Raw genomic sequence first — 23,373 nt, forward strand, 5'->3', positions numbered from 1 at the left:
ATTTCTGTAATCACGTTACGTATGATCGCGGCTCCACTTGGGCCCAGGTGTAATTAGGCCCAGGCCCTTGGAGCACCACACTGTACGTGACACTCTCCTTACCAATGCATCGGGAGCCGTCCAGAGCCGTGAAGTAGCCCTGGGGACACTTGCATAAGAAACTGCCTGCTGTGTTCGAACACTGGCCCCCACTGCACAGCCCAGCGATGGTAGCACACTCGTCAACATCTGCCAGGGAACAGAAAAGAGTGTCAGCAAGGCATGTGGACCATATACGTTGGGCGTAACGCACTTTAGTCCTACACACTCCAATCGTCCAGATCATTCAAGGCACTCTCCAATCCTCCACCTCATTCAAGGCGCTCTCCAATCCTCCACCTCATTCAAGGCGCTCTCCAATCCTCAACCTCATTCAAGGCGCTCTCCAATCCTCCACCTCATTCAAGGCGCTCTCCAATCCTCCACCTCATTCAAGGCGCTCTCCAATCCTCCACCTCATTCAAGGCGCTCTCCAATCCTCCACCTCATTCAAGGCGCTCTCCAATCCTCCACCTCATTCAAGGCGCTCTCCAATCCTCCACCTCATTCAAGGCGCTCTCCAATCCTCCACCTCATTCAAGGCGCTCTCCAATCCTCCACCTCATTCAAGGCGCTCTCCAATCCTCAACCTCATTCAAGGCGCTCTCCAATCCTCCACCTCATTCAAGGCGCTCTCCAATCCTCAACCTCATTCAAGGCGCTCTCCAATCCTCAACCTCATTCAAGGCGCTCTCCAATCCTCAACCTCATTCAAGGCGCTCTCCAATCCTCCACCTCATTCAAGGCGCTCTCCAATCCTCCACCTCATTCAAGGCGCTCTCCAATCCTCCACCTCATTCAAGGCGCTCTCCAATCCTCCACCTCATTCAAGGCGCTCTCCAATCCTCCACCTCATTCAAGGCGCTCTCCAATCCTCCACCTCATTCAAGGCGCTCTCCAATCCTCCACCTCATTCAAGGCGCTCTCCAATTCTCCACCTCATTCAAGGCGCTCTCCAATTCTAGATGTCAGCCATAGTGCAATCCAGTCTTGCATCATTCAATGTGTACTCAATCCTAGACATCAGTTATAAATCACACTCTAATTCATGACATCAGTCAAGACGCTCTCCAGCCCTAGGTGTCAGTCAAACCGCACTCCAGTCCTACGCATATCCGTCACCGCGGACATTGGTCCTATATGTGCTGTTCACAAAGCACAGCAGAGTGGTTGTGGTTAAGTATGTGGTTCACCACTTGAAGAGGCATGTGTTGCGAATAGGAGGTAACTTCCCCAAGCACAGGCGCAGACGACATGCTCGCGCTACGGCACTGACTGCTTCGGCTGCCCATCTCCATGCGAGTTCGCCAGGAGAACCCAGAGAAAAATGAATACTTTTCCTTTAAACTTGACGATTATTCTAGGAATCAGGTTTCTTCAGAATACAACACAGATTTTTAACTGCAAATGATTGCCACAAATACATCTTTTACCATTTTAGCAGATCAAATTTTTCATGACTGGTCTGGAATTCATCGCTGCACTTTGTCAATCATCCAATATTTTTTACAGGTTTAATATCTAGTACAATAGGCCTTTTATTTGTTTGAGCACTTCGGAAACACTTAGGTTTGTTACAGTGAAGGCCAAAGACCTCTTAAAGTAACCGAGTCTTAAATACTATCAGTCTAAAAAGGAAACCGGCTGCAGATTATTTCCTGCAGAGTGCAGGTAGCTTCACCCGCAGGGTGTCTCAGGCTCGGGTTCGAGGAGTCATTCAAGGCCGCGGTGGTAGAGCTCGCCGGTGAACAAGTCCTTCCTTTTTCAGCCGTATAAAAATGCTTGGCTGCGTTCCTGCCCTGAGTCCGTGTCCACATCCAGCACACGGCTTACTGGGGATGCAGATGCTCCCAGCTTAGTTGCTGCAGTGTTTGCCCTGAACTCAGGAGAATGTTACTGAACACGGTGCTTCAAATAAAATCGATCAATCTTGCAATCACTAATGCAGCACAAGGTCGCAGGGTTCACCCGGAGGCTGTGAAGGGCACAAGTCAGGGGTATAGACAAGATGGGATGCCAGTCTATCACAGGGCACACATTAACACACACACACACACACACAGTAAATCAGATAAGCCAATATGTCTAGCTATAGCTTTTTAATAATACATAATACTAATAATACATTCATACATTATTTCATTTTACAGTGCAGTATAACCTCATAAGCTAAAACTATCTACAAAGCATATAAACAGCGACATCATTAACGGACGTGGAAAGTGTTACCCTCGCATTTTTGGGATGTCTCGCTGAACCTGAAGCCAGCCGGACACTTGCACTCGAAGGAGCCGATGGTGTTGACACAGTTTCCCCCCTGGCACAGTCCGGGAATAGCCTGGCACTCGTCCACATCTGCCAAGGAGCAGAAACAACATTCTACACAAAGCCACTTCGCCGTTCATCCTGTTAGAGGACCGTCCACGGTGCACAGTGAGAGAATGTCGTTTTTAATCAGATGGGCATTTGTTAAGTAGCGCTTTCCTCTCACCAGACCCGACAGTCTGTAGGGATGTGTTAGGCCTTTTACAGCTGGTGACTTATTTTAGATGGACTTTTAGGGCTTAGTAATGGAACTGGCACATTTACATTAGTATATTATTCTGGAAGTGCCTTTGTTTGCTGCATACTTCACAGTGATTTCCAGCTTATTTACTGGCTCTTTTCCACTGGCATACAGGAACCAGGCCGTACCCAGGCTGTACCCCAGGCCGTACCCAGGCCGGACCCAGGCCGTACCTCGAAGAGAGACTAGTTACGGCGCAGTTCCAGCTCGCTCCGCTTTTTCTGCAGAAGGGTCGGTGAAGGCGGAGTTTGGAGAGCGACAGTGACAAAACTGAACAGAAACCTCCGGTAATTTACAATGGAAAACGGGCAGTTTGTAGTCCGGCTTGGGCATGGTTGGGTTGTATGTGACAGTGGGAAAGCAGCATATTCCACCCTTTCCCAACCCCAAAAAGAGAGGGACCCTCAGGGCTCCCAAAATGGGTGCCCAGCTCACAATAATGTTCTGCTGCCCCCACGCTGCTGCTCAGAGTACGGGTCAGCCAGCATGGAAGATTTCACTGATGGGATGCGGAGCACTGCATGAGCCAGGGGGGGTGAGGGCACTAGGAGAGCACCCTGGGGGTGCTCGCTGAGGCGGTTCACAGGCAGCCAGACCATAGAGGCATTGACATAGCTGGTAGAGCTGCAGTAGAGGCCAAAGACAGCAGGAAGACCTTCCAAAGAACACTGGGTGAGGTCCCAGCGCGCACATCTGGGTGAGGTCCCAGCGCGCACATCTGGGTGAGGTCCCAGCGCGCACATCTGGGTGAGGTCCCAGCGCGCACATCTGGGTGAGGTCCCAGCGCGCACATCTGGGTGAGGTCCCAGCGCGCACATCTGGGAGCCCAAGAGAAGATCCAAGGTGCCAGCTCACCTGTTGCCTCCCTCAGTGCCTCCCCAACCAACTCTCCCAATACTGTGAGCTACTGGAGCTTAATACCCTAGTTTCAGCACAGCAGTCCTGGTCCTGGAGAGTGTGCCCTACTATGCCAGCAGTCCCAAAGTAACATGAAAGCGTTACCTTTAACAGGAGTAAAGTGAGAACAGCATGAATACTGACACAAGATGACAGTAACCTGGATAGGCAGACACTAGATGGGCATTTAGCTGTCTGTTGCTTCATTCTTGATGCTCTAAAAACATTTGTGTTTTATGATGTGCGAACTGAATCACAAACTCTCATCTGCTATTTTCACACAGCAGAAGTATCCGTAAATAGCACAGCAGACCATGCATGACCCAAGCCTTTGGAATTGGTCAGTCACAATATGAGAAAACGTCAGTGATTGAAACAGAAGCCAGACCGTCTGATATTCTGTGATTCATAATAATCCAGTCATCAGTGCAGCACAGCACTCATAATTCTTCAGCTGGGATTAGATTGGAAGAGGAGGGGCTGCCGGCTAAGGGACTGCAACAGCCTCCGTGATGCCTTTGTGAATGCAGACATGGACAGACAGGCAGAGGACAGACAGCCAGGAAAAACAATGCAGACAGACAGAGCACAGGCAGACAGGAAAAAATCAGAGAAAGACAGAAAAACACACAGGCAGGGGGACAGAAAGGGGCAGGCAGATAAAATCACAGACAGAAAAACAGAAACAGGACAAAAATGCAGGCAGGAAGACAGAGCAAAACACAAACAGATACTTAGGGAGACAAACAGCTGCAAAGAGAGACAGAAAAACTCATGCAGACAGACACTCAAATGTATGCAGAGACACACTGTGACACACACACAGACACACACACAGACACACACACAGACAGACAGACACAGACAGACAGACACAGACAGACAGACACAGACAGACAGACACAGACAGACAGACTCACTCACTCACAGAGACACACACACTACAGTCTTGTATAGAAAATGCCACAGGTGATCAGTGCTTGGTTCCCTGACCTTTTCCACATACTTGTGTGCTCATTTGTTGTCATGGTAACACAGTAACGCATTCCTATACTCTGACACAACTGCCGTTTAGTCATTGGGATTCATTTAAATTATTTGTTTACCTCCTGGAGCACTCGCATACTTCATCCAGATTGCAAGGCACAGCCAAATAAATAAAAGGGTAACGGCAATATAATTATGATAATCCCTTGAGCCTCGGCATCCTGCAGACACCATGAATCTGGCAGGCCGTCACGCTGCCTGCGGTCCGGGATTCTGGGAGGGACAGGAGCCAGCCTGATGTGCAGCATTGCAGCAATTTAGTGTGAATACCGTGCGATGCCATTCTCAGCGTAATAACATTAACCGAGATTCACTTCAGCCTGCTGAAGGGTGTTCACAAGAGAAAAGAAAGAAAGAGAGAGAGAGAGAGAGAGAATCTCACAGACATGCTGTTTCCACATTAAGTAGAAACAAATGTTAAATAAAAAAGACAGGAAACGGTTTTCTTCAGAAAGAGGCAGGCTGGACATGGCGTTGCCGATCCCCTTCGTAGTATATGTTCATTACAGGACCACGCCAGTAGGGCGGCGCTAACCACAGCCGCATCAGCCCCCCCTTTCAGTAGGATACCTTGACACGCCCCCGTGCGATGGTTTGGGATGAATCCACGGCGGCAGGGGTGAGGCTGGGCGGGGCACATCTCGCAGGGGTGCCCCCAAGCACGGCCCACGGTGGCGCAGCACAGCGTCTTGGTGCAGACGATGCCGCTCAGCTGGCCCTGGCACATCTGGTTGCTGACGGAGGCGAAGCACGGTCCGGTGCGGTAGTCTGTGAGACAGAAGACGGGCAGCGGCACTCATTCCTAATGCTGCAGCTCGGCATGCGTCCTTTGCCTGGTCGCATTATTATTATTCAGCTGCAAAGCAGAGCAGGAAAAAGATTCATGGTTCAAATCCAGACACAGGGTCCGCAAAAGTCGCTGAGGCTCCCTGCAAAGCCACCTGCCCCACAGTGGAAGTAAAAAATCTGAAAGCCTGAATTTCTGTTCTTGGGTATGTGGTGGATTATTTCATGCTTTTGTCAATGTGGTTAATCTACAGGCAGAACTCAAAAGGGACACAATTGACACCTGGCAAAGTGTGGGTTAATCACTGTTATTTCATTTCAAAAAGTCCTACTTCCTGTTTCATGCCAATTTCATAGTAGAAACTACAGGTAAGCACAGTAACGAATGGAACACCAACTAAGTAGCTCAGCAGGACAGGGTGTCGGGTGGGCGTGCTCTAGCCGCACCTGGGGGTTGATGTTAGTTGTCACTTGGTGTCCACTTGGAGCCAGGGAACGTGGGGGGGGGGGGGGCGCACCCTGCAACATCCCACCTCCATCGATCATGGTGCCTCTGTATTTTACTGGCATCCACCCTCCCCCCGACAGCTTTGACAGGACATAATCCACGCCAGAAGTATCCCCCGCACACCACATCCAGACTGCCAGAGCAAGATACCGTGGGAAAGAGACATGCATGCCAGTAGGTTACTTTTGATGTGCTCCACATTTGAACTCATCCACTTGTTGAGAACATGGTGAGGAATGACTCAGCAGGTCAAATAATTTTCCACCGTCCGCAGACCGTCGCCAGTTGACGTTTTCACTGCTATATGCCTGACAGATGAATACATTTCTGGAAAGATTTCTACAGATTGTACTTGGAGAAACTGACTGCTCGTGTTTTAGCACAACATCTGTAGACAACGCATTCGTGGCTGCTTATGAGCTTTGCCTTGAATCATAGACTGCTACATGAACATCACACTGAAAGGACCCGGATCGCAGCCCCGGCCAGGGGGCACCGGATCGCAGCCACAGCTGGCCTCAGCTGACGACGCCTTTTCCACAGGCTTCCAATCCAGTAACATGTTGATAGGTGATCATCGACAAGCTGTGCAATCTTCACCACCCAAATCTATCTGCAAGTCGCTAAGATGTCGTCTTATTCTGGGCAAGGAAGACAAATTACCAGACCACTGCTTGTGCCCAGAATGTTCATGCAATACCCTAAGCATGACTGAATGCTTAAATGACTGTATTTAACTTTTTTTATATGGTATTTAGCTGTATTTCTTCAAAGCCTCTGGACTGCACACCACACCACAGCAAGCATGAATGAGAACGGACCAGCACACACCCCCAACTTGCTTGCCGTCAAAACCCCGGTTCCTTCTCCTTGTATAAGCTACAGACGTAATCCACATTAAACACTTGGATGGGGGGGTTCTGTATGGGGGCCCAGAATACCCCGGCCCACCCTAAATAACAAGCCAATTTGCTGCACCTCCTCACCACTAACGGCTAACGCAACAGAGGAGATTGAGCGCAGAAGCCCAGGGGCACACCCCTCCGTCAGCGTCGTGCCTGATTCATTCTTGTTTCCATGACAAGACGTCGCATAAAAGCCCCATAAGCTGATAAACAGTTTACCCTGGACTCTCATATTTAGCTGGATGGCAAAGCGCAAAAAGGTTTCATGGGCTCATTAGCACCTCTGCCGACTGTCGGTCTCGAACACCTCGACCTAAAGGCACGAATCACTTACGGGGCACAATTTGAAAGGGATAAAAACGAAAGGTTTACATCAGCAGTCTGCGAGTCTCGCTGCTCTCAATTATGCCTGGCAGCACCGCATACTCATAAATTGCTTCCACATTTTAACACAGACAAGCGACAGCGAGGAAAGAACAGGACACAAAAGCTTATCTAATCCAACACAACAATTATCCAAACAAAAAAAACTCTGTGCGTTTTCCATGGTGAGCATACCAAGCGGAGATGGTCATGCAAGCTAACCTTCCCAGCACATTCTTCTCTTTGTTAGAATATGAAATGCTTGGAACGTGGCTGGCTCATCTTACTCCCCTAAGTGAGCTTTAAGTACTTTTCCGGGGGGGGGGGGGGGGGGGGGCATGCTTGTTTCACGTTCGGCTGTTTTAGCTCCAGCTAATTCTATGCATTGTTTATTTTGCAGCACGAATGATGATTTTTTTTCTTCCCAGCACGAGTGATAAGATTAACACACACCATGTTATGCCAAGTGCAGCTTGGTTCACTTCTGATAAGGCCCAGTACGACCCCCTAACGATGCAGGAAGGGGGGGGGGGGGGGGGGTTCCAGCATTCGGAAACATCACAAGCGAAAAGCATCCAGCCCCTCCCACCTAGATCCTGGAGGAATGATGTTAACGCAAATGAAGGTCATGTGGTGTCATGTGATGCGACGGCCCGGGAATGACCAGAGACCACGGTGGGCACGTCGGCGGAGCGGTAGGGGAGAGGTTGCACGAGTGGTGACCCAGGGACTCGAGGGGGTGACTGCCCCCTTCAGGGGGACACAGTGGCCTGCCGGCATGGCAGCACTGCTCTATGGGACCGCAGTGGCTCACTCGCTCGCCATGGCCAAGTACAACTGCAGGACCGGGCCAACTCCCTGCAAACATCTGGGAGCCATTAGACACGTGTGGTGCCGAACCCCTCGCACTCTCAGGATTCAAGAGGGAGGGGCCAGAACCTGACCCCCACTGGGGTTCACAGACCCAGACATGGCAGAGCACAACATCACACCCTGCTTGATCCACTGGACCAGTGCTTCTCAAATCAGTCCTTGAGGACCCAGAGATGGTCCACGTTTTGGCTCCCTCCCTACTCCTAGGGAACTGGGCGACACGGAGCAGCTGGGAGTCCCTGAGGACGTGTCGGAGAAACACCGCTCTTGAATTAAGGACCCTCATCCACCAGACATAGGTTAACAATCTGACTGCTGGCTGCAGCCGAATCACACACGTATTCTTAAACGCACCCGTGAACCCCACTCATTGCCCTCACCAGCATCCAAACTAACCAGCACTAGGACAGCTCACTTTTTCACACTTGCATGTTGTGCACAATTCCTCCCCCCCCACTCAAACAGGATATGGCAAGCAAATTAATTGGATCATCAAATGTGAAGGAACTGTTCAAATGAAGACACTGTTCATATACTGCAGCTGTGTTGGGTGGTCCGAACTAAACCCCCATCACACGGCATTGGCCGGACCCATCACAGCTGTCCGTCTACTGCATATCCATCTCGGGATGAGGAGGCATGCAGCCGTGACCCACATCCATACAATCAACTATTGTTTACTTAAAAACCATTACCATGGAGCCCAACTGCCACAGAAGAAGATATATAGACACATACATATACACATACATACACACACATACACACAAAATTTGTGGGGACCGTCCATTCATTTCTATGGGGAAAACCCCTAATCCCAACAATGACGAGCTAACCCCTACCCAGCCCTAACCTTAACCATAAGTAACCAATTTTTAGTTTTTTGATTGCAGCCACGGTATTTATAAAACTGAATTTCCAAAAAAAAAAACAAAAAATAGCAGGTTCTTATCACATTATAGAGACATTTGGTCTCCGCAATGTAATATATACATAACCCACACACACTCATATCCACATATACATCCATACATATATATATATATATATATACATATATATATATATATATATATATATATATATATATATATATATATATATATATATATATATATATATATATATATATTTTTTTTTTTTTTTATGTAAAAGGCGTGTCACTGCAGTCCACAGATACGCCCTTTGACAGCAATCCTGTGCCAATTCCTTTTCAGAGAAACAGCTTACTGACATATGCCCATGACATGTGGGAGCTTCTGAAACAGGCAGCCTCTGCGGACAAAGATCTACAGAGGATGGCAAGACTCCCAGCCTGCCCCATCCGCGCGATGAGGTGTGGATTACGGGCCCCTTTGAAGAGTCGTCACAGAAGGCACCTCAGCACCTTGAGGCTCTGCAGATGTTACAGCTGCGGCCAAAGTCAGGTTATTACATCGTTTGTACACCGGTATGGCGGTTTCTGGCGCTGCCTGGATGCCGGCCAAAGAGTAATATCAGACCTGATAATATGTATCTTACGGCATCAATGCAAAGGTTTCACTTGGCCTCACCGAGCTCATTCAGGCCCAGAAACTGACCCCGCTCCACCTTCCAGGCAAATTAGACCGGTGTAACTGGATCCCACCAGGATCGCCTTAGCGGTGGTCCGTAACACAACGGGAAGCGGTCTGGGAGAAACCAGCAGTAATGAAACTCTACGGGAGATGACAAGCAGAGCGAAAGGGCTGCTGGGGCAGCGAGCCGCTTTCCGGCGGGGGGGCAGGTTCTGTTTTGCCACACGGCACCCGGCGGCCTTTCAGCGCTCGCGTTACGGAAGGCTAGGCAGGCCTGTAACACCAGGGCCTGCAGAGGGTGGCAGAGAGGGTGGACAACCAGGCACAGAGTCAGCATAAATGTGACCTTTCGAATTCAGGCCTGCCAGCTCCCATGCATCTGGCCTGACACTCACGCTTTCAGACTCTTACGCTCACGCAAGAAATTTAACGCCAAGTATATATCATTCCATTATAAACTTAAAATTAGCTACACAAAAACACTGGGGTACTTTACAAACCCTACAGACTATTTACAAGGTAATAAAACATATTACATGTATTATATAAATGTTACTTACGTTACATACATGTTACATACATGTAAATGAGTGTGCATGCGTATGTAGACTTGTTTCAAAATCTCATTCCAAACAGCTGACTAAAGTTGGCAGATATCCAAATTCCATTTCAAATGCAGGGCTATACAAACTCTCAGGGAATATTTAGTATTCTGATAAAATAGAAACATATCCCAAGTTACAGTCAATATTAATCTATAACATTGTTTTTTTTTAACATTTCATTAAAGGTGGTCAAAATACTGCAGTTTAATGAAAGCATCGCATTTAATGAAGTGAAGAGGGCGAAAATGTTTAATGAAGAACACGATCTTGCCAGAGAAGTATATGACTGATTAGGTGAGGACAACAGACAGCTTGTTTCCGCGAGACAGTTAGGTTACTTTGCTGAAGAACAGTAGTCCAGACTTCCTGCCCATAAAAGACAAACTAGGCATCTTTGTTTCTGCTGGAGACCCGGAATGCATCGACATTCTTTGGGTTTAGACGAGCCCTCAGTCTGAAGCCTGCACAGCGGTGTGTTTGGGACAGACGCACCCAGAGCGCCTACAGATGCTTGTCCCCGTAATATCTACTTATAGACCAATGGAACTTTACAAAAAATGTAATTTGCCAAACCTGGCACAATGAGAAATACAAGAACATTTTTATATGCTCAGAAGCAATGGGCTCCATGCATGACTTGGAACGGTTTGCCATTCGCTTCAAACAGCTGCAGTAATGCTGAGATGCAGGACACAGGGACATAGGGGCTTGTCAGCTTGGCTAGAACAAAAAGTAGGTTTTGCACATGCAAAACGTCACCAAATCAAGACACACTGGTTTGATCTTGGAGACACCTGATCTAAGGAATGCTGCGGGGGGGGGGGGGGGGGGGGGACGTATCACACAGCTGAACGATAAATGTCCATTAACAGTTAAATATGGAAATTCAGTTGTATTTCAAGAAAGGCACTTCACTCCTGCTGTGAAAAACTATAACTAACATCAGCGGGACACAAACATTTTTGAGAAAAACATATGTTGAAGGAAACTAGTTAGTTACTCACATTAACCAAGACTCATAATTCCTAATAATAATTCCTGTTTCCTCCCATTGTCAGTTCTCAATGTTATGATGAGATCTTATGGTAAATTTAGCATTTTACGAGATGGGTAGATATGACATACTGTAAAAAAAATTTAAAACTTGCTAAGAATTCAAAGGACGATATATATATTCACTCTCACATAAAGCTCTCCACGAGTTGATCTACTTCACATGTGGAAGGTGAGTTAAAATGCATGGATTTTAAACAGCCGGATTACCGCAGGAAGCGATGGGGAGGGGGGGGGGGGGGGAACCAGGAACCCACGACATGAAGTGTCGCCCGCGGGGGCCACATGAGAGACACGGGGGCTCGGAGCCTCGCGGTGAGCTTTCACGACATAAATCAAGATGCGGGTACGCAGAAACTCACAGGTCAGGACAACAAATTCTCCCGACTATCTGTGGGTAACTCAATCCTAGGACTGGGGCGTCAAGCCCCCCCACACCTCTCTCCCTGTCAGGGAAATGTGTAGGCGGCAGAGGGAATGCGGAATTTCCTTATAGGAAGCAACACCCAAAACATAATGTGCTGAAGGGAGAAGGCCTGAGATGGAGGACGACAAGAAGGCCGCAGTTAAAGCCTGCAGGCATGTGTCTATTAGGGGCACCTTGCCCCCAGGCCGAGTCACAGGGCCAGAGGGGGCAGCCTAAAGGTCATCTTACGGCATGCTGAGTCATCCCAGGGACTCTGACAGACAGGCACATCTCTCTCAACGGCACAAAGCCAGATCTGAGGCCCATGGACAACTTTCACTTGAGTGGTCGTTCCTCATGCTCCTTCCTGCTGTCCTCCTGTACAGCCATTACATGCACGTGGGGGGATATGGAGCACACCTAACCGTCTGAGTTCCGGAAACAACATTTCCAGCGTAAGCGAGTACGAATTTGAAAAACAGGTGACGTGCAGCAGGGACTGCAAACTGGCACGACGTGCATGCTGGCTATAATGAAAGGAGAGAGAGTGTGTGCAGCAGGCAGTGGGAAACCTCGGTATTCCCAGAGCTGGGATCACGATCCCGTCACGCAGCCTACCTCTCTCACACTGAGCTCCGGTGAAGCCATAGGTGCAGGCACAGCGGTTAGGAGCCACGCACCGTCCGCCGTTCAGACAGCCGCTCTCACACACCGCTGTCAGAGGAAAGACAGACGATGCAAGATGAAATGTCGACACCATGCCAGTGGTTCCAACACACTGTCATATGTCATACACTCTCAACTGTAGCATCTGTGGATTTTTTTTATTAATCCGCAGTAACTTTTGCATTGACCACTATATTCCTTAAAAAAATAAAGTCCGAAGGAGGGGATAGAGCCTCTGTTGCCACAACAACCGCACATCGCCATGACAACAGCCTGTGGGAGTGGCCCTTACGTTGTCCGCAGTGTGCTCCATTGTATCCCTTCTGACACAGGCAGCGGTCCTCAGCACAGGTGGCCCCATTCATACAGCGGATGCTGCAGTGCTGAACTGTGTGACACGGAGGAGGGGGTCAGTGAGGAAGAACCGCGGAGCTCCCCCTGCTGGTAGGCCATCAAAAAAAAGCATCTCATGATAGCATGGTGTAATGCAAATGGGTGTCTAAAGAAAAATTCCAGTTGATGAGCTGAGCTCTGCTGCTGGTTTGAACCAGTCCAAATTGTTCAACAAACCGCAGAACACAGAAACTACCATCTGTGTCATTCCGTATGTTTTAAAATGCAATAAAACGCATCATGATGGACCAGGGATGTTTTTCTGCATGTTTTAGCAGAATATAATATAGCTGCAGAGCCGTACCGCTGAGCTCTGTTTTATGTGATCTAAGAAAAACAGAAGGGATTAGGCAAGGGACAGGAAATGACATCATCTGTCACATAGGGGCTGAACTTAAAACCACAGATTGATTCAAATTAGGCCAAGTACTGCCAAAAGCTAAATCACATTCCAAGTGAACAGCACAGTCATTTATTGTCAATTGTTAGGAAGGGAAACATACCTAAAAAGTTTCTCTTAATGTATAAAATAAAAAGTCCTTCATGAGTTAACTTGTTTAAGGTTCATTTTCCGTCAGTTCCAACCTCTTTCTCATGAGAGGTAAAATTACAATCTGATGAAACAGCAGGAATGAGAGTGTAAGAGGAACCAGGGAGCAGAGCCTGCTTCAGATGGGCGAGGCCAGCGGACACAGCAGGACAGGGTCTGTCTCAGCGCTCCGTCACACAACTCGTCCAGATGGTTACCAACCTGACTTTGAGCCACAGGAGGGGGCAATCTGACCACTGGGACACGTGCAGAGGTTGGGTCTGGAGCAGAAGCCATCCCCACAGGAGCTTCTGCAGATCGCTGAAGTGGGGTAAGAAAGCCAGATCACAAAGTGCTAGAAAGTCCTACAACTTACAGAAAACAAGACAAGGGGTCCATGTTGATCTATATAATCTATTGAGGGAGCAAACAGGGCTATTTAGGGAAAGAACAGGGCCCACAAAAGTCTATATAAACCATGTAGAGTGAGAGCAGGACCCACAAATGTCTATATAAACCATGTAGAGAGATAGCAGGACCCACAAACATCTATATAAACCATGTAGGGAAAGAACAGGCCCCAGAAATGTCTATATAAACCATGTAGGGAAAGAACAGGCCCCAGAAATGTCTATATAAACCATGCAGGGAAAGAAGAGGGCCCACAAATGTCTATATAAACCATGTAGGGAAAGAACAGGCCCCACAAATGTCTATATAAACCATGTAGGGAAAGAAGAGGGCCCACAAATGTCTATATAAACCATGTAGGGAAAGAACAGGCCCCACAAATGTCTATATAAACCATGTAGGGAAAGAAGAGGGCCCACAAATGTCTATATAAACCACGTAGGGAGAGCAGGGCCCCACAAATGTCTACATAACCCATGTAGGGATAGAGCAGATCTGACACTGTCTACATAACCCACGTAGGGAGAGCAGGGCCCCACAAATGTCTATATAAACCATGTAGGGAGAGAGTAGTTCTTGTGAATTGTGGCTAAACAGACGGAGCACAGTTATCCTCCACACAGTCCTGATGTCATGGTCATCGGAGCAATTCAGTTAAATGTAATGAAGATCCTAGGCTGACCTCCTTGGCTGTTGGTTCTTAAATAAAACGGCAGATAAACGAAAAGGCCTCCTGCCAGACTGCAATTACTGAGCGGCGAGCCACTAATTGAGCGCCTTCCCGAGCTGCAGCGCGTGCGGAGAGGCCAGCATGCAGCTAGTTAGATGATGAAAACTGGAGCGAACGCAGCACAGATCGCCGCTAAGCATCAAAGGCAACAAGCCGCTAGACAAAAAAAAATTCAAGAGTCAAAACCTCACGGCCAGGCATGTGGTGGTTAGTCCACACGGGGCCTAGTGACATCACCCAGCTTTGATGGCTGGGAAACGCATGCAAACACATGCAAACATGCAGGCCCACTTCAATTCCAGGATATCATCACGCAGTCTTCTCCTTATTCTTGTATTACAGCACTGCTTGCCGTACAGTACTGAAGGGTGCGCCGGGACAAATATTGTTTTCAGAATCAAAACATGTCCACCCTGCATTTTCTCCCTCAGTCATCAGTTCACCAGTTGAGCTGAATGCAAACAGTTTTCAGCCTTGGCTCCAGGGAGCCATTTCTCTGGCCAAATATAATGTTTGACCTTCACAACAGGGAACTTTAGTGATGAAGGGATGGGAAAGGAAAATTGACACCCCCCCCCCAAACCATCCAACCCCACACTCTTGGTTCTGTAGGAGAGAGGAACAATCACTACTTACGCACTATACACTGGTTGCCTCCTGGCAAGGTCTTCCACCCAGGGCAGCAGTACACATTGTAACGAGATCCACAGACATTGGGACTGAAACCCAAACAAACATGAACATTCATTGTGTGCATTGAGAACTTATCATACAGCTTAAGCTGAGGTGTTGACTAGCCACACTCCAAGACAAAAAAATCATGTTTTACAAACAATAAGTCTAGATTTTATAATGATACATTAAGATATCTTCCTCCAAAAGATATGTGGCTCATTCCTTCTTCACCAGAAGGACATTATGGAGACGCGCCGTAGCAATTTGGTATATGACCAGACCGTTGTTCTCACCATCCTTAAGAAGAAACAACACCACCTAGTGGCAGTAAAATGAATACGTCTTAGAACTCAAAACACGACATGTGCATGACACAAAAAATGTATACCAACGTCTAATTCATATGATACAAACTAGAAGACTAAAAGTGGTGTAATTTCAGTTAATACGTTAAAAAAAGCTTTTCGAAGCTATTGTGTTACTAGTTAAGTTTATTTCAACAAAACAAAATCCCAAACAATAAAAGGTAGTATTATTACCATAATAGAATTTGACAATCGAATAATAATTCTAAACCAACCCCAACAGTAACTTATAATACTGCTACTATTACGAATAATGATAATAATAATAATAATAATAATAATAAATACTAATAATATAATCATCATCATCAGCCTTATATTTAAACTGTGGTCCTGAGAACAGCCTTCCTTGTAAATTCTTGGCTCAGGACTAAATATACAATTATCCCAAATACCGACTGAGCATGATATGGAGAATGATGTCCTTCACCCATATAAGGGGGTGTGGTGTTTATCAAAAATTCCCTAAACAGCGGAATATAAATGGTCTTACAGGTCAAATATCACTCACAAATACAAAATGCGTTCATGTTTCAAGAAGTCCTTCCAAACAAAGGAGAAAGAGGACGGACTGTCCTCGTCGGTATTTCACTTAGGCCTACTAACCTTTCCATTAAGATCGTCTCTGGACAATTTATGGCCTACAAGTTTATATGCCTGTAAACCCACCGCCAAACTTTTCAAATTAATAATAGGGTAAAATATCCATCCCCGGTGTTTTTATTAGACCAATAAACAGATGGTAACATTGGAACTGAAACAGGTTTGCCTGAAACACACTTGGGCTGTATTACATCTTAGAGAATTAAGAGACAACCCCCCCCCCCCACCCATCCCCAAGAGAAGCGCCCCAGCACCGCGAGCTGAAGTTTCAAGGCGAAACAGCGGCAAAGAAAATGATTGAGAAACCATGGAAAAACCACAACTGAATTACAAATTGCGCGGACAGACAAAAAGATACAAACACAACACTGCCAATTTAATTCATTTGCGGCCGTAAGTTTCAATGTATAATACAGAAAAATATCCAAAGACCAACTGTGCCAAATGCACGTCAAATATTTGTGTTCAGTTGCACAGCTCTCCATCTGCTTCCTTTGTTCATTTCTAAAACAACTATTTCTGAAGCAGCAAACAGTATTGAAGTTACCCCTTCAGAACATCCTGACTGCCTCCTCTTCTCTTCGCCCTGCTGTTGACGGGCTCGGCGGGTCTGGGAGCCTCGCTGTCCGGCGCCGCACCTCTGGCGTCTCTGACGGACAGCGACAGCACAGCTGCCAGCCCCAGCCAAACCCTCAGCAGCCGGCCGGGCCACATACTGCTCGCCTGGTCCCTCTTCAAAGCGAATCCACTTCAGGGGGTGGAAGAAGCGGCAAGTGCTTCGGTTTAAAGATCCTTTTCCGATTCCACCTCCTGGCATGATAGCAAAAAAGTTTAAGACGGTAAAATGTTTATTTTAACTTTCCAAGTATGAGCTTTCAGAAGATGCTCAGATATTCATACTGCCAGTTTTCCCGGAATATAAGAAAAAGCCAGCTCTTACCGTATCCTAGCCAATACATTAATACACTGGCTTTAAAAGTAAGAAAATTATATTAAAAGCGTCCCAGATTCACAGTCATGACATGACACAGTCGTCATTGTAATTGTTCTGGAAAACAAAGCTAGATCGTGCATGAAGCAACTACCATTTACAGTTCCCCTCTGCTTCCCTAAATGAAAAGAATGCCTTCAAACCCACGAAAGAAAAAGCACTTATAAATTAATAGCACGGCAATGCAGACAATTGCAGCAGCGAGAGAAAAGCACAGTCCCAAAACGACTATTCTGCTGAGGTTAGTGTATTTATCACCATATTTATGACCATATTACCTTGCCAGCGAAACGTTTCAAAGTGATACGCGTCTCCCCACTTTTGAGCGCATTCAAAGAAGTTGGGGCATTCTGCAGGGAATGACGAAGTCAGCTGCTGTCCTCTTTTCACTCGCTCCCTCCTTCCCTCCCCATCCCACCCTCTCTGCCCGTCCCTCCCAAGCCCCTACCTCCTTCTCCAGAACTTTTCCTCTTCTTCTCGCGATAGGGAAAACTCCTCTGTTTATTTGGTAAAGAGAAAAAAACGATTAATATGCTTAACAACTGTCAGACCGGGTAGGTTCCCATCGATGATCGGCCCATTTATCAGCTGCCACTTTCACGCTATCGGTGTCAGATGTGCTCTGTTACTTTTTACGCGTTGTTTTCCGGAATCGTTATTTTTTCATGGCCCACTGGTCCAGTTTCTTAACCGCTACATCATTTTCTCATTCTCACATTTTCAAACGAAACCAGATGTGGAAGCCATCAAACAAGAATTTTATATAACACACTGAATTATTTATCTTCATTTGACCTCACTGTTCTTCAGTCCTAAAAGGATTTTTTTTTCTATGAGATAAAGGAAATAATTAATAATAGCCCTAATAAACTTGATTCAGATGACTTCTATTCTTCCTACGTCGAAACCCCACCCGCTGCACCTTCGTGCCGCTTGCATTTCGCAGGTATCGCCAAACTTCCGTTTATATAGCTGCTAAGCGTATGCAGTATAGATCGTATGCTGTGTTGTGACTAGATGCAGAACCCATTCTCTCCCAAGCAATGACTCTGTAAGTTCAGAAAAAAATCAGAAACGATTAAATGCATCTCGCACCACCTTCTCTTTGATATCCATGCATCCTCTTCGAAATGCACTTGTATTTTGAACAAGTACTGAATGCACATTCCCCATTCGTACAAGTCATTTTGCGCTGTAGTACTATATAGCGACACGATCTTTTACACAAATTTCGAAATTTTACTATTGTTCCTTTTTGCAGATATTTGCTGGTCTGCTTTTACTTATGTTATTCTTCATTCTATTTATTTCTGCCTGAATTTTTCTCGTATTTATCCACATCAGAGATACTGGACAAAATTTCCTGTCACGGGGATCAATGCAGTGCTAGTTCAGTTTCAGAGGGAAAATTCTGGGATTTACGGAGTCAAAAATTGTTCTGTAAAAAGGCTTGGCGGTTCCCTTGCAGAAAGATGACCGACTGCAACAAGGGGCGCGTATGTTTTACGGGCCAGAACAAGGTTAGGGCAAGTGCGCCACTTAATTAATTATTGTGTTTTTTTCCCCAGAAGGCCTAGAGAAAAAATATTGCCTTCCTTTTCGATTAATGGTATTTCCCCCCCTTTTGAAACCTACCAAGTTCATGCCCCTTATTAACGTATTGCCCTTAATGTAGCCGTTATTACAGTTAAAATCCAAATGTAGATGGGAATTAGAGGAATACCGCTAGCATTCCGCAGAGCATCTTTAAGAAGCTGGAACGTGTCACAGAACAATTTATGAAACAATAAATCCTAAGATGATTCAAGAAATCATCTAAAATATAGAGCTAAAGCACTTGAATGACAAATCATATTAAATTCTACATCAGTGTGATATAAATGAGAAATAATTCCCCCCCTAAACTGCCAAAGTCTAATATTGGTGCAATTGAGTGCCAGAGTACTTTGCCCACATGCTGAGCTTAACAGCATAAAGAGCAGGAATTCCCTTTTGTTCTTGTGAAATCGTATTTGAGGGTTGTTGTGCTGTTGAATATTCAGTTAATCTCGCTCAGAGGTCACTAATCTTCCACTAACAGTTGCAGCACAATCCCCTGCAAAGATAGCAGGAAAAGAGGTGAAAGGCAGGACTTTTTAAAAGCATGGGAATGTTCTGCCTTTGCCAGCCACGCCCACGTCCTGCTGGTATGTTTTCACAGAGTCAGTTAAGTCCTTTCACACTGACCTGGCATGTAAAACCCACTAGGAGGTCAGAACCCGCTTATGTTGGATGAACATTTTAACCCCGGTTTCGCTTTCCAAGGCACGGGTCACAGGCGCAGGATCATTGAACCAGGATCCAGCACAATATCATTTAGCTTAAAATTCCCCATTTGCTGCTATTCAAGGTTAAATGGTTAATATTTTACTTCGAGTGTCAAAACAAAGAGGATCCAGGCCTCAGGGAGAGGAGTTGGATGCATTTTCTTCTACTAAATGGGAAAAAAAAGTTACAACACTTGTCCTGGGTGTGTTCTCCATCGACGCGGAGCAGCCATCCATAGGAAGAAAACGAAGAACATCATGGTAATTCAGGAAATGATTATATATGACATCATCAGAGTACTGCTTTCTTTAGGGCCACGTATAGGTATGTGGCACAAAGGACTGCGAGGGTTTTACGTTAGAGGCTGGGAGGTATACCACAGCCACCGGCCGCCATGGGCATAAGTGCTGGCTAATGCCACTTGGCACTTTCTGCAAGGTATTTCCTTTCAGCTGGTTTTGTTATAGGGCTGGTTAGAACAAGACTTCCCTTTCTACTGAGCCTTTCGTCTTTCTGCAAAGGAGCGGCAGACACTGCGCTCGCTGCCATGACTGTGTGACATCATCTACCGGGGGCTAAATAAAGCCTGTACATCACCATAAACATCTCCGTATTCTTCTAAGGTATTTTTGCTAGGCCTAAAACTTTATGAATCCAAATGAGGGTTAAAAACAGCAGAGCTGAAGCAGTGAGGCAGGAATTGTTTTGTGGTGATGTGTGTGTCTATTCATAGTACCCTGCATGAATCAGATCGTTCCAGAAATATACGGGTATCTCCTGGCAGTTTTGGGGACAGCCCCGTGTCCCACCGTCTGAGATGTCATTCTCTTCCACGTTCCGACAGTGTTTGCCACCTTTGACTGCTAGACATTCTCCATCTCCGTCTTCGCTTGCAGTCAGACATGGCCAGCCTCCGTACCGGCTGCCAAATTCCCGCCGAGGATTGGGCTGCGTTTTCCAGAAAATGCAAACCACCAGGGTCGCAATGAAGCTAATAGCGACTAACAATCACCAATCGCAAATGGCCGTAAGACACAGGGACATACCTGAAATTGCAATGGCTGAAGGCTGTTCACGAACTACCATAAAGCACAGGCCTTGTGAGACTAACAGGAACTGAGGACAGTGAAGTCACTGGGCTGAAGTGACCCCCCATTTGGTTCTGTAAAGTGCTTTGGGTGTCTTGATAAACGTTGCATAAATTTAGCGTTCATTCATTGTGTTTGAAGGATCTTTGCTCGCAGAATCAAAGCACTTGGCATAGCCGAGTTGATAGAAGAGCTCTCTGACAGGTTTTAAAACTAAACTAATTTCTCAAGGTGTATCAAGCTGTCACCTGGCTATGACCCTGTCTCTTCCTGTGGACTCTGGGGGGGGGGGCACTAGCTTAGTGCCAGGGAGGTCCTTCCTATCACTCACTGAGGCTCTTCATCCTGAGGCAGACCCCATATAATGTATTTTACTTGTAAGAACATTGAGTGCTTGTTATCACCAGGCAGAGGTTGTTATTGAATAATCCAAAAAAATGGAACCGAGTTAGGAAGCACTATGACTGGTGAAACACGCTTGTGGATCTTATCCATGGACTGGCGTTTCGTCCTCTCAGACCTGTAACAGACAGCGAGCCTGCTCTGGGCTCCCAGCCAGCAACACCAAGGAGGTGTTGAGTGAGATCCCTATGGTTCACCTACATGTGCTGCTAGGTCTTGGCAGCTCGAGATGAGCAGGAGATTCATCATCGAAAACTGAGCTCAGGACAGGCACCTCCTGAGAGCTTATGCAAGCAATGAAACCAGGCTATCAAGAACTGAGATATCCGTTCAACCCCGAGTCCTGATCATTCTGAATCCACGCTGTGAAGAATTACCTATGCGTTTGCAGGCCAAGGGCACCTCCTGCTCTGAGAGTTTGATTCTTGCTAAAAGAGCTTTCGTCGTCATATTACAAATTTGACCATTTAAGGGATGCAAAGTCAAGCTTTCCTTTGCGTAGGGGTGTGTCTGAGGCACCACCCCATGATGCAGCCTCGGGTCCCTGGGTGTGAAAGCAACGCCGAGTGTGTGCGAGTTAGCAGAAGGCCCCTTCACAGAACACTGCAAAAACAAGAGTCCAGGGGATGCAGAGCCTGCATGGTCCATCGATAGGTGGCTGACTGACGGGAATGAGATGGGAGAGACATTTCGGGGTCTACAGATATTCCCATTTATCCTCCCTCCAACTCCAGACCGCGCTGCTCGTGCTGGGTAAAAAAGGGTTCCCTCCCGCCCACACCTCTCCGCTCGGGACAAATTTTAGAACTCAGAGCAAGCGGTTCTGTCTGCCTCCCACACCGCCCACGCACCCCCAGCCCATTCATTGTTTTCTGTAGAGAGCCCAAAGAAAGCAGTCATGACAAATAGCAAAGATATAAGACTTGGCGTGTGGTGGAGGAGCTTCCATCTAGAAGGTCTCACGGGCTGCTCATCTTCCCGAAAGCCAAAGAAGTAAACAGCCCTGTGCACTGGCTAACCAAAATGAAGTCTGATTCGTTGGCTCCTCCAGTCCATAAGCACATGTCGCTGGTGGGAAGCGAGAGGGCTTATCTCCCCAGGGATTGTGGCTTGGTCCCTTTGTGGTGGAGTGTAGGATGTTTAGGGTGTGTCGTCCATTCCAAATCCTCTGACAGCATGGAGACACTCGTCCCTCCATCTCTAGTCCCGAGTAGCCTTTGCCTGCCATTGTATTAAGCTAATCATATACTTACCCAATTCAAACAGGCTTAAGATGTGACATAATTCGAGGATAATGGAGGGGGGAAAAATGCCAAATTGGCGTTTGTACTTCCCAGTTACACATGCAAGTTCTTCAAAGTGATTACAGCAAAGGAGAGCCTGTGTTGAGGATACTGCTGGTGGAACAGGCCCGCATAGTCTATTTGCGGCACAGCCATGCTAATCGCTAAATCGTGAGACAAAATGATTTCATCCTCCTGGGATCAAGGCTGCTTATACGTCTTTGGCCAGGAAGGCCTGAGCACAGGACCACCGGTTGTTTGTTCTGCTCTTTTTGGAGCAGCAGCCTGCTTGCCAGCGGGTACAGTTGGCTTTCCTTCTAGGCGCCAAGACCTATCAGGACCCACCCAGGCCGACACAGACGCAGAGACATTTCTACAAGGCAAAAACCTGAGGAGGAGAGGCTCTCCAGCCTGAGCACTGATGTGGATCTGGGCCGAGTAATCGCTCCCATCACCACAGCAAAAAAGTGGGCCGGCAGTGCAGTAATAAGCAGGGCTGGAATGCCCATGCTCAAAGCATGTGGCTAAATGTCCATTCACAGCTGCATCATGTCAAACCAGGCTTCAGCTGTGGGTGATACCTGCAATGGGGATAGCTGTAGTTATACACTATATGTGGTCCAGATGAGTTAGCGATTTTTATTGTTAGCATATCAACAAATCCCCATGCTTCAATAGAATAGTGACCCCAAAGGAAATCTGTGTTTGCACCTACCAAATCTTTGGGGTCACAGTGCAGGGGCCGGGGGGCTGGGGGTTAAGGGCCTCGCTCAGGCACCTTCGGATCACAGATACATAGTCGCTGACCCACCCTGCGTTCCATTTCACCACCAACGCACAACACGCTGGACTCGCCTTGCTGAGAATCGTGAGCAGTGGCGATTACTAGCCTCTCGCCATCTGCTGGTCAACACACCTCAACAGGAAGAGGGGTAACAACTGCAGATCTCGCAGCCCCACTGGATCTTGCATGAATCCCTGTCAGCAGGACAGTGTTTATAACCCCCCCCCCTTCCTTATACTGAAATAGCAGCATAAATAAAAAATGTGCGAAGGTGGGGCACATAGAGGAACTGCACATATCATCAGGCATATGATGACATCACTCTATAGGTCATTGGTGTTGCTCGTCATTTCTGTGGGCGAGGTGCAAACTTCCACATGACTCAAGGGAACAGCTGGAAGCCAAGCCTTCCAACGCCCTCCGCAGGCTGTGAGGTTCCACCTCTGCGACCGCAAAGACCACTGCAGTCTGCGTACATGCAGGAAACCCACAATTTTTGGCTG

At 47.1% G+C, this 23,373-nt stretch overlaps 1 protein-coding gene across 30 annotated transcripts in view; it reads right to left on the reverse strand.

The window, feature by feature from the left end:
* Nucleotides 1-17,411, reverse strand: part of LOC125705865 (fibrillin-1-like) — a 53,789-nt gene extending 36,378 nt beyond the window's left edge. For 3 of the 30 annotated variants that reach the window (XM_048972184.1, XM_048972183.1, XM_048972182.1), the window contains exon 1: nt 103-2,193. In XM_048972184.1, the coding sequence (XP_048828141.1) occupies nt 103-325 (223 nt within the window). In that variant the 5' untranslated portion in view covers nt 326-2,193. Of the gene's footprint in view, nt 1-102; nt 2,196-2,307; nt 2,434-5,158; nt 5,357-12,261; nt 12,358-12,601; nt 12,698-13,453; nt 13,553-15,008; nt 15,092-16,562; nt 16,826-17,284 lie in introns of those variants that run through there. The other 27 variants (XM_048972186.1, XM_048972175.1, XM_048972167.1 and 24 more) reach the window with 27 other exon arrangements.
* Nucleotides 17,412-23,373: the final 5,962 nt, after the last annotated feature.

The sequence above is a fragment of the Brienomyrus brachyistius genome, chromosome 13 (assembly GCF_023856365.1).
Source record: "Brienomyrus brachyistius isolate T26 chromosome 13, BBRACH_0.4, whole genome shotgun sequence".
In the NCBI taxonomy this organism is placed as follows: Eukaryota; Metazoa; Chordata; class Actinopteri; order Osteoglossiformes; family Mormyridae; genus Brienomyrus; species Brienomyrus brachyistius.